At 47.0% G+C, this 19,325-nt stretch overlaps 1 protein-coding gene across 1 annotated transcript in view; it reads left to right on the forward strand.

The window, feature by feature from the left end:
* The window catches only part of HEPHL1 (hephaestin like 1), an 87,371-nt gene that overhangs the window by 57,294 nt on the left and 10,752 nt on the right, over nt 1–19,325 (forward strand). Inside the window, exons 11-15 of the mRNA XM_075548717.1 lie at nt 2,708–2,920; nt 6,025–6,238; nt 9,417–9,556; nt 13,451–13,591; nt 18,642–18,748. Of these exons, the coding sequence (XP_075404832.1) occupies nt 2,708–2,920; nt 6,025–6,238; nt 9,417–9,556; nt 13,451–13,591; nt 18,642–18,748 (815 nt within the window). The remainder of the gene's footprint in view (nt 1–2,707; nt 2,921–6,024; nt 6,239–9,416; nt 9,557–13,450; nt 13,592–18,641; nt 18,749–19,325) is intronic.

Below are 19,325 nucleotides of genomic sequence, written 5' to 3' on the forward strand. Positions count from 1 at the left end.
TCCCAGATAATCATTTGGGAAGAATCGCCTAATTCGTGCTTGATGTCTTCTATCAGTTGTTGCCACAGCAAACCACCTTGCAATTGGGGATGACGAACACGGAATTCTAGTTGGTCTTGGACACTGTTTCTGTTGAGGGAGTGATGTGCAAGAGTCTGAACTCACCCGCCTGCAAGAGTGCACCGCAGCCGAAAAGAGCGGCCCACAGAAGGGCTGTGAGTTATCAGGTGCTAAACCGCTTGTTTTAAGACCAAGCATCACATCGAGTTAGTTAGATGACTTTTAAAATATAATGGGAAAATAACTAAGTAGAGCCCAATCCTTTCTGCCCCAAAGTCCAAATTGCCAGTGACCCACAGGAACGAGCCCATAGATTCTCGGAGTCCAGGTGCTCAGTTCCAACAGAGCTCCCGCTCAGGCCAGTGGAAAGTGTACATGTGTTGGTAATGCTTTTCCAATGTCTTCTACAAGATATCTTGCTAAAATTTGTTTTCAAGCTTCTTATCAACCAACATATAAGGGAGCTAAGCTAGTCGGGAGAAAACATAGCCATTTGTTCATAGAGAAGCGATGTGCCCCTGTCATCAAGTTGATGCGAACTCATTGTGACCCTGAAGGACAAGGTAGAATTGCCTGCGAGTTTCCAAGACTGTAACTCCTAACAGGAGTAGAAATTCCCATCTTTCTCTCAGAGAAGCTATCTTATAAAGAAACATATAATTATAAACAAGAGAGGAACTTCTATTAGAAATGATTAAAGAAAATGAGGAGCTGATTTCAGGAACCCAAGCGGAAAGCGAGTTTTGAGAAGGATAAGGGCAATGAATGTATAAGTGTGCTTTACACAATTAATGTATGTATGGATTGTGATAAGGGTTGTATGAGCCCAAATAAATTATTTTTTAAAAAAAAGAAATGACTATACAATCTAATAGACAATGTCAAATCCAGTTCTATCCTGACCTGGCATTGCGAGATATAACTTTGATTTTGGGAAGGCCGACCATGTGACAAGGAAAATGTGTATCTTAATTCAAAGTTCACACTAATTAAAATAAAAGTCCATCTTCAGTTTGATGTGTATGAAACGGGAAGAAGAAAGGTGGCAACAATACCACAATGGAAGTCCCATATGCAGCACATGGTGCCTTGCATCGCATTTATTGTATGATTAATATTCAAAAGGTAATCTGTTGAATAACTAGATGAATGATCCAGAAATAAAAGCTCTAAAGCAAGAGAAAGTTCTCCACCAACCAAGCAAGGGCTGTTTATTTGGATTTAAGGGCTCAATTTACATGGATACATCTTTATTATTGTGTAGATCATGAACAGCATTATCAAAGTTTTCCCCGTGGCCAGGAGACATGAGGTTCTTCTCCAAAGCCCCAGGGCTTCTTGGGATTTCTACAAAGAATTCCAGGTATCTAGCAAAAATTTGCAAGCACCAAGTAATTTTATTTGGAAATAAGATTATAGCAGAAGGCTATTTCCTACTATGGACATTAATGGGGTGTGGTGAGAGATGAGTGGACCCAGTCACTTGGTATTAAATGAAGAGGAATTTGGAGGGGCAGGGCATAGAAGGAGAGTTACCAGGGTGTAAGGGGTTAGTCCTTGAGTGAATATTTTTGCTTTGTGAGAACTTTTACTTCCCTACCTGAATTAAATAACTCACTTGAGTTTGGATATGGGGTTAGGATGCCAATCAATTGCAGATTTTACAAAGGACACGGGATCCATGAAATCAATAAAGTGATATCTGATGATGTTTATCTATCTATCTATCTATCTATCTATCTATCTATCTATCTATCTATCTATCTGTCTGTCTGTCTGTCTATCTATCTATCTATCTATCTAATAGCTGTGAGTCTTTCGTTGAGCCTAATTTTAATTTTCAGGAGTTTCCAGGTGACTGGTTTGCATTCTGTCGCTCGTGCATGTGAAGTTGTGATGACTTTCAGGATCGAATGCAAAGCCACAGTCAAGGGAAGAGCCGGTCGAATTAAGTGAATCAGAACGAAAGGAGAGAGATTAACGGAAGATGGCAGACGAGGAACCTCCAAAGAGAATGATTTTCCTATTGGGGCTTTTAGGCAAGAGTTTGGGGGAAACTTGGGAAATCCACAAGCATTTTCAGAAGAATGAAGCTTTTACGATGCGGCTGCAAACGTCAAACATGAAAGGCAGAACATCACATCACTCCACCAAACAATTTTGCCAGAAGAATCGTGCCAAAAAAACCAACCTCATTGATCCTTAGATTTCCCCCAAACTCCAAAATCACGCTGTTGATGCCGACTCTTCGTGATCCTATGGGAAAGGGCAGAACTGCCCTTGTGAGTTTCTGAGATGGTATCTCTTCATGGGAGTAGAAAGCCTAGTTTTTCTCCTGCGGAGAGCCCAACATATAAACACTGCACAAGTTTCCTGATTCTTAGATGTGGTGCTGTTAAATAGGAGAGCTGTATAATTTTAGTATAATCTCCTTATGCATTTTGGTCTCCATTTTAAATGGCTCCCCTGTGTATTTTCCCTCAGTACCATTTAATCGGTGATAACAAAGATCGTCTGTAGATTATGTAAATCAAGGTTTGTATTTCTGAACCCTCTTCGTAGACACCCTCCTCTTCACGAGAAGCTGTACTTTCAGCGTGCATGCATGATTAGAGTGAGCTCTGACTATGTTTTTCCTTTCACTTAGCTATTAATGGCTACATGTACGGCAACCAGCCAGGCCTAACCATGTGCAAAAAGGATCGAGTCTCCTGGCATATGATTGGAATGGGCACCGACACGGACATGCATGGTGTTGATTTCCTGGGGAACACCATCCATCTCCGGGGGACGCACCGAGACACCCTGGCCCTGTTCCCCCACACCTCCACCACAGCATTTATGCAGCCAGATCACGCAGGTAAACTTGGCCAGTCCTTCTCAGGCGACCACATTCCTACCTGGAGCACTGCCCACTTACTGCTCTCCTCTGAAAAGAAAAGCAGCAAAAACAATTGGTACCATTTGGGCCGATGGGTGGGGAGAAGATGCAGTCTTGATTAGGGTTGGAGCATTTTAACAATATTTTACTCAGCGTGCAGAGTGTAGGGATCAGAAGAGGCACATCGAGAATAATGTTCCTTGGGAGCCTGCTAAGGGCCTTGCCATACAAACCCTAAAAGGGTGAACTCGAAGCAGGCCTCTCCACCCTTCAGCTCCCGGAGGTGTATGGTCTCTGTTCTCTTTAAGCACAAACTTCATTCTAATCGCTGTTCTGAGCAGCTACCCCTTGGGTACTTGCAGCTAATGAGCGTGACCTGGCCTCCTGTCTCTAACGTTGGGTAGTGGACCCCTGATGAGCCATTTGGAGGCTTCACACGTCTCTCGTTTCATTGCACTGGGCACTCTTGGTTTCCCCACAGGGCAGGCTGCATTGGGACTACAGTTCATGGAGGGCCCAGTAAAGGGTACGTAGGCCCTTCTCTTAGAGACCATGGGGCATTTCAGAAGATGCTGCCTGAAAGTGAGCAGAGCAAGAGTCAATGGCCCTGAGCATGTTTTCCCAACCCAACTCTCTTTGGTCAGTCTTAGCAAGAAACCAATCGTCTGGGTGATTTCCAGTCTTGATGAAGAACTTCAAACTCGTTGGCTAAGACTTGGCTGAGAGTAAGCGCTCCAGAATTATTGCCTTGCAAGCTATCCTCGCAGTCAGCCTCTTCCATTCGTGTAATTGATCAATTATGAATCACCCCAAGACAAGCGATGTCCTGAGCAAAAGGTTGTTTTGAATTCTATAGCTTTCTCAAGTCCAAAGAGGGGAGAGGGGTGGCAAACAACTAAGGAAACAAGCACTGAAAAAGAGAGCTGGCTGAAATAAGTTGTGGTTGACTACTCAGTCCAGCCCCTTGTGTTCTGAAGCGTTCCAAGGTAATGCCTTCTGGTTTGCACATGATGGTTAGCCGTTCCACCGCCGTGTCCTCGTTTCTGCCCCTCATCTCTGAACCACAAAATGTGTCCCCCAGGTGGCTGGATGACATTGTAGGTGCAACTCCAAAATGTCCTCCTGGTTCTCAGAGAAAAGATTTCCTCAACTGTTGAAGAAACATGATGGATATATAAATAATGAATTTGGCAAGGGGTTGGGGGAGGGAGAGAGGAGGTAGCCATACAGAGAGAGGGCTTGTCTTCAGTATTGTCTGATTTCACAGACAGCTTTCTTTGTGAGGGTCCCTGTCAGTGCCTGGGGGAGCCCTAAGTGCGATGTGGGGTAAGCATCAGGCTGCTAACCACAAGTTTGGCAGTTCAAAACCCACCAGCTGCTCCTTGGGAGAAAGATGAGGCTTTCTGCTCCCATAGAGCTTTACAGCCTTAGAAACCACAGAGAAGAGTCCTGCTGTGCCCAGAGGTTTACAGGGAGCTGAAATGGACTCCATAGCACTGGGTGGGTCAGTGTGTGCCTGGGTACCGGGGCCATGTTTAGACAGCACGGTCACCTGTGGCATGTGAGAGCTGCTGCCTCAGTGCTGGGTGGGTGGGTGGGCCATGAGAGGTGCAGGAACGCCTCGCCTTAGAGAGGAGTCTAGCGGGGTAGCTGTGCTGTCTGAGAACAGAGACTGATACCCATCAAATGGCCAATGGATGTCAAGTTGAAGCCAACTCACGGCGACCCCGTGCAGTTCAGAGGAGAACTCTGCTCCCAAGGGGTTTCGATGGCCATTTGTCTTCCTTTGTTTTTTATTTGATCTCAGCCTTTCAACCCTGAAGGCTTGGGCTGGATTTGAATGTTCAATTTTTCAGTTGTCAGGCAAGTGTGTCAACTGTGCGGATCACCCAGGCACGCCCTACTAGGGGAACAGTGGATTTCATTGACTCAGTCAACTCACTGAGAGTGACTGTCTGCCAATAGTTGCATTTGTTTTGGATGACCCAAAGGATCTAGAAAGTTCAGTTTACAAACTCCCATAATTCTCCGTCAGACTTGAGCACGGGTAATACGCAGGCAAGTGGACTAACTGGCTGATTTCTCTGTTCATCATAAGGTGGATCTGCCATTGTACATGAGGGCATCTTTTGCTCAAGGGCTTAATGAAGTCACACATCACTGGCTTTAAAAACAATGCATGTGTATTTCTCTTTATGGTTTATGAAATCCTTTAGGGGGAAAGCTATGACTTCAGAAGTGGTAGCCTAATTTGTATTCTGTCCAGACCTTAGTCTTGCAGGTAATGCGTTCCTTTTAAGACTGGCCTGGGCCATGTGTATCAGCGATTTTCCAGGGTCACGGCCTTCTCACAGGTGCATGCAGAAAGGTGATATATATATATTAGTGTAACAATTCAATTTCTGCACGTAGAATTCAGTGATGTTGGTTACGCTCAGCATGTTGTACACTCGTTACCATCATCTTCTTTCCAGATGATTCCACCACCATTTGCAGGGACTCCGTGCCTTCTAAGCACTGATGACATGTCCCCTTCCACCACCACTCCCCAACTTGCCCCACCCTGTCCCATCCTTGGTAACTACTAATAGGCGCTGGTCTCTACGCTCATTGCTGCCTAGCTGATTCTGACTCAGAGATTTAGGACAGCATCGGACGGTCCCATTGGCTCTCCAAGGCTGTTACGTTTTTCAGAAGCAGCCTGTTGCATCTTCCGCATGCAGAAGGGATGGTGGGTTTGAACCATCAGCCTTTGGATCAGTAGCCTTTGGGATCAGTCCCTCTGGTCTCTATACACTTGCCTAGTTCAGGTAAGGGCTTTGGTGAGAGAAGTCATTTCTTGTTCACAATGAGAGATAATTTTACAAGTGACCTTCAGGCTGTATTTTATTTTTTCACTTTTTAAAGATATTCAAAGCGATTTATTCCCTTTCTAAAACACACACAGACACACACACTGTAAAATTGTGATTTAAATAAATCCACCTCACTGGTTATTTATCTTGGGAAATCCAATCCAGAAAGCTGTAATGCCCCCCCCACCCCCACCCCCCGCCAACCAATTCTGGCTGTTTCTTTTGCAGGCATGTTCAGGGTGTTTTGTTCCACTATTCCCCACTCCACGAGAGGCATGAATCAGATCTATGAAGTCAACAGCTGCGACAATGAAGACCCTTCTGAGCAGCCGTACGGGGTGATAAGAACCTTTTACATCGCTGCTGAAGAGGTAGAATGGGATTATGCCCCTAACAAAAACTGGGAGTTCGAAAAGCAGCACTTGGACGCAAGAGGGGAAAGGTACCGCGGGCGAAGCCGCCAGGTCTTTTGGGTGGGATTGCACGTGCTCTGCAGGCATTTGTTCAATGTGGCAACCTCCAAATGCCCTGGCCAGGTCTGCACCATCCCGGCAGACAGACTTGAACACCCCAAAGGCGGGAAAGGGTCCATCTCTGTTGCTCCCAGAAAAGGAACCCGAAGTCATTTCTAGGGCAGTCCAGCGGACATGGAATGAGCGGTGTGGCCGCCTGGTGACAGCGCCTTTGAGGGAGCACCCAGCACAAAGAGGTTAAGAGAGGCAGGTTTCACCAGGACAGTGGGGCTGAGGTCTAAAGGGCCCTGGGGGAACAAGGGTTGTGGAGAAGTCTAGTGTAAGCGGAGGAGAGAGAGAGAGATGTGTGTGTGTGTGGGGGGGGGGGGGGGGGGGCGAGGGGCTAAGGGAAGCATCCAGGAGGGGTAGGAGGACTTTGCCTCGGGAGAGTCGCCCACATTGGGCCAGCAAGAGCCTCTGTCTTCACTAGACCCTCCACCTGGGGAAACTTTTGAGAAGAGTCCTTTCTTGGAAGTGCTGTCAGCTGGCACTACATGCCAGTGGAATACTTAAAATGCCATGAGTTCTTTCTGAGCATTGGTCCTTCCCGCCCCAAGCCAGAGACTGCCGGGCAACCAAGGTCCCCAGGCTGAGGAATAGTTCCACAAGGCGGAAGAAAGTAGTAGAGCAGTGGTTCTCAATCTTCCTAATGCCGCAACCCTGTAATGCAGTTCCTCATGTTGTGGTGACCCCCCAACCATAACATTATTTTCATAGCTACTTCATCACTGTCATTTTGCTACTGTTATGAATCGGACAACCCCTGTGAAAGGGTCGTTCTGACCTCAAGGCCAGCGGTTGGAGACTGATTAGCTTTGTAGTTTTGGAAACCACCAGGACCATCCTAGCCTGTTCTAGAGGGTCGCTCTGAGTCAGGATTGACTCGCTGGTGGCGAGTTTGGTTTGGGAGTTGTTGGAATACCGCACTACAATCCCTGCCCGAGTTCTTTGTTCTTTGTCCTTATTGTCCCTCCTTGCTCAGCCTTTCCCTCCTCCTCACTTCCCTACTAAGGCGCTCTGGTGGTGTAGTGGTAAGGCGTTGAGCTTCGATCTGCAAGGTCAGCAGTTCAAAACCAACAGCTGCTCCCTGGGAGAAACAATCCTTTCTGGTTTCATGAAGAGTCCCAGTCTCTAAAACTCACAGGGACAGTTCTACCCTGTCCTATAGGGTCACTGTGAAACAATATTGACTCGATGGCAGTGAGTTCGGTTGGTTTTTCGTTCCCCACTGCTCCGTCACTCCCACCTTATGCCAATTCTCCATGGCAGTGCCACACTCCCGTGCTTCTACCACAGAAAAATGGTCCTAAGACTGACCGTGTGGCCTTTCTTGCTTGGCCTAGGGTTTCAAACCCTAGAACAGAGAGTACAAGAGTGCCACCTAATGGATCAACAAACAAACCACAACAATGCCCACCAGCGTTTCATTTCAGAAAAGATGTCCCTCCACACCATCACCACCACTCGCCCTGTCAGTTCTGGCTCGGTGGAGACCCCCAGGGTGTCCAGCAGAACTGTGCTCCAGAGTGGTTTCCATGGCTGATTGTTCAGAAGTGGACCCTCAGCCCTTTCTCCTGAGGTGCATCTGGGTAGACTCGAACGCCAACCTAGGGTATTAATCGTTTGCACCCCCAGAAACTCCCTGGACAGAAGGATTTAAAAAGACATTCAATGATTCACAAATCCATTTGTCAAACTAGACACCCCCTCTTGTGAAAGGATTGCTTGGTACTAATTTGGCCTTCTCTAAAGTGGCGATTTCATGCTAAAAAGGGAAAGTCAGTTTTAAGGAAAGCAATAATTGCCCGATAATGTTGCGGCTTGTATGTCAGCCACTAGCGTGTAAGAAGCAACACCTGAACGATTTCCTGGAAACGGGCTTTAATTGTCGTTTTGGGCTTTCTCCCTCTGGGCTGGCGGGAAACACTAGCGCTAGTCTTCTAGCTCTCTTGCTCCTGCCGAGTAGAGACATGGAGGATGCCGGGAGACGAGGAGGGGGTGGGGAACATGCTGCAGTCACAGCTTGCTCCTTGTCACTCAGAATACTGCCCCCAAATAAATAAATACAAGGTGAGAAGCCGGGGCATGCGCCAGCGACAGCACATCCAAATTCTCCCCGCGGCACATTTGCAGAATGTGGGGATCAATGCCCACTCTGGACCCTGCTGCTGTGACGTGCCTCTGCTGTTCAAGTTGCGCCTCGGCGCAGGCCGCCCCTGAGATATTACCACGTGACCAGCACAGGCCCTCTGCCCTACCCCTGGGGTCTAGAAATCTTCTGTGTCGAGTCCTAAGAACACACCAGAGGCCTCAGAGTCCCAGCTGCAACACAAACAGCCCTCCACACGAGGCCAGGCAGGGGTCAGTACAGGAGAGGGGATTTGAAAGCAAGCCTGAAGTTGCTGTAGGAAATCAGAGTGCTATTGCGAGTCCTCCTGACACGTGGATTGATGCACCTAGACGTTCACACTCCTGGGCTCGTGACAATGACCACCATCTACTGAGCACCCACTCTTTCTGTGTCTGTGCAAGCCTTATGGGAGAAGACATGAGCCCTGGTGGTCCACGTAGCAGGTTACAAGTTGGGCAGCTAACAAGGTCAGTGGTTCAAACTCACAGGTTACTCCAAGAGAGATGCTTCCTCCATCCTTGGGAACTCCCTTGGAGAAGTTCTACCCTGCTCAGTTGGCATCAACCCCGTGGCAGTGAGTTTGGGAAGCACTGCCATCCGTCCACGTGACTGCCACAAGTCACTTCAGACTCACAGTGACTCTCTGTAAGGGCTTCGGAGGCTGCAGCGCTTCGGGAGGGCAGATAGGCTCACCTGTGTCTCACATTGTTGCTGGTGGGTTTGAACCACTGGCCTTGAGGTTAGCAGTCCAATGCTTAACCGCAGCACCACCAGGGCCCCTTTGCACCCCCTCCCCCCAAGCTTTGAAATGCAGCCACCAGACGCTTACCAGAGTCCTGCAAAAGGTCAGTTCCCCAGGGAGACCCTGCCCGCAGCCAGGTTAGGGGAGCTCCGGAAAAGCAGGGAACTTCAGAGTACCCTGAATCCCTCCTTCGCTCCCTCCTAACAACCTCAATTCCTTCTGCTCTGATCTGCAGGCATGGAGACATATTTATGAACCACACTGAAAACTGGATCGGCTCTCAGTACAAGAAGGTGGTTTACAGGGAATACACCAACGGAGAATTTGTGGAGATCAAGGCCCGGCGGCCCCGCGAGCAGCACTTAGAGCTCCTGGGTAAGGCGCAGGGGTCACACCGCCAGGCACCTGTGCCGCTGGGCTTAGGCCAGAGGAGGGACGGCAGGAGCCCGGTGGACCCCGCTGCACTTATCGGGTGCTCTCCTCTCTTCATCAGCAGGGGCCCTGCTGCGTGCCCGCCAAACGCGACCCTTTGGGTGTCCAAGTAGCAATGCACGCCATAGGGGTCTTCGTGGTTGTTTGGGGGCGGGGTAGATCGCTGGGGCTTTCTCTCTGGCGCCTCTGGGTGGACTCGAACCCCCAAGCTTTTGGTTAGCAGCTGAGTGTATGAACCCTTGGCACTACCCAAGGACTCCTCATACCAAATAGGAGTCGTGGTGCACCTGCCAGATTTTGCACACAGGCAAGGAGCGAAACCTTTAGAGCAGTCTAACCGCGACTACTAGTCCGCAGCTCTTTCCCCAGCATTTCTCGGCGGAGCCAGGAAGCTCCAATGCTAAACATTCAGTGCCTCAGAACAGCAAGCGCAGTGTCTGTGCCACTTCTTCAAGGGCCCGGATGATCTCTGCACAGCGCCCGAGCGCCATGCCATAAAGATATTTCTGACCAAGGAGGGACTCCTTACTCAGAGGGATGCCCAAGGCCAAAGGTTTGGCTTCGGTTCTGCTTGCACCCTTCTCAAAGTCCCCTGGGCTTGGCTCTGTGCAGCCCCTGGGCTGGCCGATGCCCTGAGCTGCCTGGGCCGGTGACCAGGTAGATAAGCCTTTGTTCTCTTTCCCTGATTTTCTGACCCCTGGGAGCTGCCACACCACCATGAAGATGCTGCCCTGAGCCAGGGGCTTTTGAAAGCCTTTCCTGCTTTCTGATGCCACAGGCGGCATGTCAACAGTTATGACTTTACACGGTGTTTTTAAATATTAAGTAAGGTAGTTGATTCTTTTTTTTAAATCATTTTTTGGGGACTCATACAACTTTTATCACAATCCATCCATCCATCCATGGTGTCAAGCACATTTGTACATTTGTTGCCATCATCATTCTCAAAACATTTGCCTTCAACCCGAGCCCCTGGTATCAGCTCCTCATTTTTTCCCTCTCCCTTCCTGCTCCACTCCTTCATGAACCCTTGATAATTTATAAATTGTTATTTTGTCATATCTTATACTGTCCAACGTCTCCCTTCACCCACTTTTCTGTTGTCCGTCCCCCAGAGAGGAGGTTATATATAGATCCTTGTAATCAGTTGGCCCTTCCCACTCCACCCTTCCAGTATTGCCACTCTCACCACTGGTCCTGAAGGAATCATCTGTCCTGGATTCCTTGTGTTTCCAGTTCCTATCTTTACCACTACACATCCTCTGGTTTAGCCAGATTTGTAAGGTAGAATTGGGATCATGATAGTGGGGGTGGGCGGGGGGTGGGAAGCATTTAGGAACTAGAGGAAAGTTGTATGTTTCATCATTGCTACACTGCACCCTGGCTGGCTCGTCTCCTCCAAGGTAGTTGATTCTTGATAAATCATTAAATGCCTCATCTAACCACTCTACCCACAAACCTCCTCTGCCAAACATCACTGACCCACCAGCTTACTTGTCTCACCCATGAGTCAGCCCCAATGGGAACCAAGAGAGGACTACCCAATAAGCAAGGTAAGCTTAGGGCTTTCTTATGCTTAGTTACTGTTCAGCGGTGAGCAATTCCATGGATGATCTGTGGTGAGACTTATGTGAAATTGGTCTCTCCAGATGAGTAAGCAAGCACAGGCTGGCCTGTGCTTACCTTGCTTTGCTGGGTACTCTGTAAAAGAGGCTGTGAATTTGCAGGAAAGTGCTCAGGAGCTGGGGGATGGACAGATACTGGCCAGACCTAGGAGCAGAATCTTCAAGGTGGTGAAAATATCATGAAATTGTTCCTTACAGATTAGCAAATAAGCATGAGTAAGCCTGTGCTTATCTTGAGTATTGGGTAATCTAGCATGGATAGGAACATTCTCTCAATATTAGCATGGTGTATGTGTATGTCGTGTGTGTGTGTGTGCGTGTGTGTGTGTGTGTGTGTGTGTGTGTGTGTGTGTAATGTATGTGTATCACCAATGCTCTGAAGATTAAAGAAGATTTAATCTGAAATTAAAGAACCTGTCTTCCTAAGTGTTTGGGCTGCACCCCCAAAAAGTCATGATTTGGATCTGCTCAGTAAGATGACCCAGGCAGAATGGCTTTATTAGAGGCAAACCCATCAGCTGGAGGCCCCGGGAAGCCTGGGTTCCAACCACCCACTTTCAGTGGCTCGGGAGAGGCCTGGGCTTGTTCAGTGACTCGTAGGGCGTGGTGCAGGTATGGCTCTGTTCATGATTGCTCCCCACAGCCTGCTGTGCTGTAAGCTAGTGCTTTTGCCAACACTGAGCTGGGCGGTACAAGTGAGAATGAGGATACAAAGACTCATTTTAAGATAGTCACACTCCTTTGTCATCTGTTACTCCACCCAAATTTACTGTGGAAAAACATGGAGAGAATTTTCTTTGCTCTCTTCATCAGTTATGAGACAACTGGTTTACCAAAGCATCCCAACTCACGCTAAATATCGTCTTCCAAAGATACTAAGATGTTGTTAATTGCCATGGATAAGATCCTGATTCATAGGTAGCAATCGCCTGCTGGCCTGAACCCACCCAGAAGTGCCTCCCAAGAAAGGCCTGGAGGTTTCATTTAGAAAACTCAGTCTCAGAATGACTGTAGAATGTAGCAAATGCTAAGGCAGAAACTTAGGGATTTGGCCTGATGTACATTCAACATGAGAGTCCTAATCCTTCTTACTGCCAGCAGTAGCCAATGTTCCCAGCCCTAGTGGGAAGCTCTGCCCTGGGGCAAAAGTCCCATAGTCCTGTGGGCAAGATCCTCTCCTGCCCGAGTGGTGCACGCTGTGAGTTCTAATGCAAACGTGCACTCTTGAGAACTCGCTGAAAAGCGTATGCCTCCACAAGGTGTCCAAGTACTGAGAGGCAGTGTTAATTAGACATGTGGTGAAATCACGGTCTTTATTTCCCGACACATAAATGTTTTCACTTCACTCTTATCCCCCCCCCCCAACAATTCCTGTCACACACACTATTCCATCAATTAGTTTAATCTATTTATTTACTTATTATTTATCTGTTTGTTTATTTATTTATTGAAGTTAGTTCAAGAATTATTTGCTGGCCTTTAGGAGTGTTTTCCAGTCCAGTCTGTTGGGGCACCACGCCCTGGCCCCAAAGTCCACTTTCAGCATTCCCTGGGGACCTTGCCGCTCCATTCCCTTGCTGGTCCGCTGCACTCCCCCAGTGCTTTGCCTCGGTGTGGTGGGATCAGATGGGGTGCAATTTCCACACTATTCACTTGTGAGCTCACGAGTCATTTGGGTTACAAGTTGGGCTACTAACAAACGGCAAAGCTGAGCAGTTCGAAACCACTAGCTGCTCCTGGGGAGAAAGATGAGGCTTTCTACTCCTGTAAAGGGTATGCATCAGAATTGGCGTGATGGCAGTGAGTTTGTTTTAGTTTGAAAGGTGACACACACGGGATTACAGCCGAGAGTGGCTGTATGACTTCAGCATATATTGAAGACATACTGTGTTTCAAGGCATGCAATAACCAATTTACACACACTTTATTTATACCTTAACATGACCCTCAAAGCAGGCACCACTACTAAAATCTGTTTTATAGCTGAGGAAATTGAGTTTCAGAATCATGTGACTTCTTCTCTATTCAGTGAAAGAGGCAGGATTTGAACCTGGTGGCCCAGTTGCCAAATGATGTACTGTACAATATTGCCCTCTAAAGGAATCCCACGGAAGAAGTAGCTAGCCTGTGTTTTATTTTGGAAACTGCATTTACATTCTGTGATGTTTGAGAGAACGATGATGATGCATGCAGGCCTGTGTTTTGCCTCTAGGCCCAATGATTCACGCAGAGGTGGGCGACTCCATCCTGATCATCTTTAAGAACAAAGCCAGTCGGCCCTACTCCATCTCAGCCCAAGGCGTGGAAGATGTAGACAGTGGGAAACGACTCCAGGTGCCCAGCACGAAGCCAGGTAAGGTACACCAAAGGCCTGCGGTACCCGGTAAGGATGCCAGACTCAACTTTGCTGTGATCTCTTAGGTACGTTAGAGAGTTTGTCTCAAAGCCAATGTGTTCTAGCTCCCAGCCAGGCACTCCTGTATGAAGTGATCATTCACCCACGAATTTATGGCATTCCAAAGGCTCTATTTAGAGACGTGCAAGGGTTGGGAGGCATAGTAACTGTTAACTTTATGCCAGGGACTTAACGTTAAAGGAAAGCAAACAAACAAAAAACAAATCAGCTATCCTGACAACAGCCTACTACAGTAGACACTAATTTTAATATTTCATCACCAATGATGAACTCAATAGCAGCTGCTATTGGATTGATCCTGACTGCTGGCGACACCCATGCGTCAAAGTGGAGAACCACTCCATAGAGCTGTCTCCAGTATAATCTTCACAGACTCAGGCAAGCAGGCGCTTCTTCCACAGACCTGCTGGCTGGGTTCAAACTTCCAGTCTTTAGGCTAAGACTTGGGTGCAGACTTTACTCCGCCCAGGGACCTGTTGACTCACACACATGAGATAGAGGGATGGATAGATTATAATACATGCCATTATTTTGTCTGACACGAAAATAAATTTTGAAGCATGCGGTTAATTAAATCTTGATGTGCCATGGATAGAAAGATGCATTCTGACTTCAGGTGTATTAAAATGTGAAAAAAGATACATCTTGTATTTGATGGGATATGGGATTGGTGGGTCCATTGGACAGATTTAACATTGGGGCAGAGAGGAATAAATGCCTTATCTCTTCCTAGTAGGTCATCTGCCACTGAACTTATGAGGCCAATTTTTGATATCATTGTGGATGACATGTTGTCAAGATGCTGGAAATGTCGCCACTGGTATTTAAAATATGAGCAGGGCCATCTGTACCGGACAGGTTTAAGTGTCCCTTTCAGATTCAGACTAGGAAGAAAGGCCTGGCAATCTGCTTCCAAAATTATGCCAGTGGGAACCCACAAGAGGGTCTTCTTTGATATAATGCTGGAAGATGAGCCCCTAAGTTGGCCGTCACTCAAAAGAAGTGATGGCCGCCACCGTGGACTACAGCTTGCCTGCCATAAGGAACAAGAACTCGGACGAGGCAGGGTTTCATTCTGTTGTACTTGGGGTCTCCAGGAATCAGAGCCGACCCAATAGCAGTGAAAAACACATGAGGTCAGGTGTTAGCCCTGGTGGAACCCAACTTTGTTTGCCTCTAGGACCAGAACTCAAGCCTATACGTGTCTCTCCAGAAGCTGAAATGGAGTTTGGGGAAGGAAAACAATAGGCACGATGAATCACTGCAGTAGGAATGTAGATCACGTCTTTTGGAACTATCCCTGGAAGTGCTTCTAAGAGTCTCAGAGGTGGAAACCCCACGAAGGCTGACTCGTTAAGGAGGAGCAATTAGGAAAGACTTTATGAAGAAAGCAGAGCAGAACTCCCGCTGAGTTTGAAAAGTTGCTTCTCACAACCTGAGGGGCTTCTCATAACCTTTGGACAGTGGAAGCGAGGTGGTAATAAATTTCGAGAAACATTATAGGTTCCAGTTATGAAATTGATAGCAATTTTAGGGATAAATTACCAGCAAGTTATCTTTCACGTTACCTCTTGTATCTACTCACATGAGGATTGTTACTATTGCATAATTTCAGTGAAGGTCACATAGGCTTGAACAATTTAAAGACACAGACGAGGGAGAGAGGAGAACAGGTCAAGGATCACTAGGTAAAGTTAGGAAGCTTCCTGCACAAGGGTGGGTTCAGGGAAAGTAAATCTGCCTTGAAGACTAGTCTGCCTTGGCCCCTAACCTTTGCCCCTACAGCAAAAGCCTATTCTGCTTTAAGAAAGCTCACAGGAACATCCTAAGTGGTAATCTGTAGAAGAAGAGTTAAGGAAATTTTGGAATATCCTTAAAATGGAATATCATTCAACTATTAAATGATATTTAAGGAGGTTTTCATAGTATAACCAAAGTGAAGCTCTCCAGCTGTCAGCCAATTCGGACTCAGGGCAGTCCAGGAAATACAATAGTTACATGCTAGCTTGCTGGCCTTGAGGTCAGGAAGGTGTCTGAAATCATCCTTGGGAGAAAGATGAGGCTTTCTACTCCCATAAAGAGTTCCAGTCTTGGAAACCCACAGGAGCCCTAGAGCATCACCATGAGCTCTATAGTATGGAAAGGCTTATGTTATCAAGGCACCAAAATTCAAGTGTAGCAAAAACCGAGCAGGCAATAAGCTAGAATGTTAATCATCGTTCGATCGTCTGCGTGGTAGTTAGGGTGACATGCTTTCACACTGTATGTTTTTCATACTTTCTTGATTGTCTACCGGGACTGGGTCAGGCTCTGATGAAAAAGAAGCTGTGAGCGTTTTCAAGGCGCCCTAGTGATTCCAATCAGAAGTCACGATGGAGAGGCAGCGGGGTGAATCCCTGTGTGCTCAAGGGCAGTGGGAGAAGAGGAAATAGAGGTTGAGGAGCAACTAGCGAGCTAGAAACGAAAACCGTCAACATCTGCAGACACATCGGTGGATAATGGAAAAGAACAGGCCATAGGAGAAAGCCCTGTAAATATCACCACGTAGAAACCTCCATAGGGCAGGTCTCCTCGGCCCCTCGGGGTTGGCGTGAGTGGAAGTCAACTCAATGGCGCCTCACAACTCAAGAGAAGAAGGATGCAGTCTGCAGTGGGGAAATCCGCCCCCTTGAAGCTGTATAAAAGCAAGGCGTGTGTCTAATGGGGACGTTTCTAGTGAACGAGCAATTCTCACGAACAAGGAACACTGACCAGAATAGCTAAAGACCAGTTTGTGCTGTTTCGTATAAATAATCTAGAACAGTAGTGTTGTTAAATAAAAACCCCCAACTCACTGCCACCGAGTCAGTGCCGACTCATAGCGACCCTCTAGGACAGGGTAGAAGCATGCCTGTGAGTTTTTGAGACTGTAATTTTTTTACAGGAGTAGAAAGCCTCATCTTTCTGCTGAGGTAGTTTTGAATCACCAACGTCGACGTTAGCAGACCCACTCGTTACCATTATGCCGCCCGGGCTCTGTAAATTGGCTCAGACCCATAGCGACCAACCCGGTATACAACAGAGAAAAACGCTGCCCGGTGCTGCACAATCCTCTTAATGGTTCTTACGTGGGAACCATTGTTGCCGAGGGGATTCAGACACCAGCCTTCAGAATAGCGTGTTTGCAGCTCCAAGGTGCCTAACAAGGAGTCTGCTCTTAGGTGACATCAAGTCCGTTCTGATTCATCGTAACCCTACGTACAAAATGAAATGCTGCCCGTCCCCCAGCATCCCTACAACCTGTGGTCCTGCTGAGACCATTGTGCAGCCACGGTGGCAATCCAGCTCCTGAAGGGTCTTCCTCGTTTTCACGGACTCTCCTATACCAAGCATGATGTTCTTTTCCAAGGATTGGTCTCTCCTGATAACGCGTCCGAAGTACATGAGATGAAGTCTTACCGTCCTCACTTCTAAGGAGCATTATGGCTGTACTACTTCTAAGGCAGATGTGTTTGTTTGTGTGTTCTCGGACAGTCATGACACTTTTCATGTTCCTGCCAATGCCGGAGTTAAGCTGTATCTGTTCTTCTCCGGGGTTCCTTATTCATTATTCCATTTCACATGGATATGAGGTGATTGGAAATACCATGGCGTGAGTCAGACTCACCTTAGTCCACTAAGTGACATCTTTGCTTTGTAACACTCTAAAGAGACCTTGTGCGGCAGATTCGCCCAATGCCACACATCCTTGTGTTTCTTAGCTGCTGCCTCCATGAGTATTTGATTATGGACCCAAGTAAAATGAAATGCTCGGCGTCAGTCTCTCTTCTGTTTATCATGCTACTTATTGGTTCAATTGTGAGGATTTTAATGTGCTTTTTCACATCGAGTTGCAATCCATACTGAAGGCTATAGTGTTTTTTTTTTTTTTCATCAACAAATGCTTCAAGTCCTCCTCATTTTCAGCCAGGAGCCCTGGTGGTGTGGTGAGTTAGTGACTTGGTGGTCAGCATTCTGAAAGCCCCGGCCCTTGCACAGGAGAAAGATGAGGCTTTCTACTCTTATAGAGAGCTGCCGTCTCAGGAACCCACAAGGGCAGTCCCACCCTGTCCCATAGGGTTACGATGAATTGGAAATATCTCAATGGCAGTGAGTTTTGTTTTTAACAGAATGACTTTCATTTTGGGGACCTGCAAATTTTACAAATTCAACTGTGTGGTGTCTCATGTTTTAGTTAGAAACTCAACCTCATGTTATACTTTTGAGTTTTCCGTCTGAAATATTTCCAACTTACATAGGTCCTGGCTTTTCAAAGCATGGGTGCCTTGCTTTGGTTTTGATGTCCCTGAGCATTACAAATGGTTATGATGGATAGGTGTTCATGGAAAGATTGGAAGTTTGTGTCCACTCAGAATCTCCAGGGAAGAAAGCCTGGGTGATGCACTTTGAGAAACCAGTCACTGAAACCCCCAGGCAACATCGCTGTGCTCCGCCACACAGGGAGTCTCCAGGAGCTGGGGTGGGTTTGATGGCATCTGCTTGGTCTGGTTCATTTCCTCGTGGGACGCTCAGGAGCCGGTTCGGCAGGAAATTGCATCACCTGGTAGGGGTGGGGTCTTTCCGAAGGGGTGGGGCCTGGAGGTAGTGAGGGACTCCTGGAGGGAGGGGCCTGGAAGTGAGGCTCAGGGTCTGGAGTGGCAACTGATCCATTCTTAGTGGTTTCACTTAGTTTGGAACGTGAGTTTGGTTTTAGCAAACTCGGTTACCTCATCTGTGTATCCTCTCATCTTGATACTGAGTTTTTCATCATCTAGTCCAGTTTCCAAGATTATTTACTCAGCACACAGATTGAATACGCATGGCGAAAGGATTCAACCTGGACACGCACCTTTCTTGACTGTAAACCTTGTAGAATCCCCTTGTTTGTTCTAATGACTGTCTCTTGGTCTATGTACAGCAAGAGAGGTGACACTAATGAATTCTTTATATTTTCTCTCATTTATTTCAGGAGAAATAAAAACTTACAGATGGGATATCCCCAAAAGGTCAGGCCCTGGGCCCTCGGACCCAAATTGTATTCCATGGGTCTATTTCTCAACAGTAAACTTCATGAAGGTAAACTGGGAAGAACAAACAGAATGCTTACAGGAAGATGGTTTTAAGTTGACTGGTCTCCCCACCACACTGGGATGGGTACACACCGGGGGTGTAACACCGAACAACAAGAGTCTCAAACACTCGCCAGCCCCATCACTATGCTGCTCCTTGACACTGTCAATCGTCTCAGAGTCTCAGTATTCACCCTCTGGCTTCTTCACATAATATTTACTCTCTGGCTTCTCGTTGACCCTTAATTTAAAGTACCAAGGGCAAAAAATAAAACTTCAGTGTTTCAATGACCAAATTTAGATTGTGCAAAGGAATTTGAAGCAAAAGAGGGTCTATAAGTAGACCTTTGAATATATTTATACCATGGCTTTAGATGTGTGAAATGTATTTATTTTAAAGATATGCTCCACTGCTACTGGGACTTAGGGAAAGAAAGCACACACTAACTACAATAAGCAGTTTACAAAGCTATTTGAATAACAACTAGGCTAGGTTCACTTAGAATTAAAAGGCAAAGATAATGTAGAGTTTATGCTAGATATGCAAAACAACTACAGGCTCTAATGATACATCATAAATCAAA

Source organism: Tenrec ecaudatus, chromosome 4, assembly GCF_050624435.1.
Source record: "Tenrec ecaudatus isolate mTenEca1 chromosome 4, mTenEca1.hap1, whole genome shotgun sequence".
Classification (NCBI taxonomy): Eukaryota; Metazoa; Chordata; class Mammalia; order Afrosoricida; family Tenrecidae; genus Tenrec; species Tenrec ecaudatus.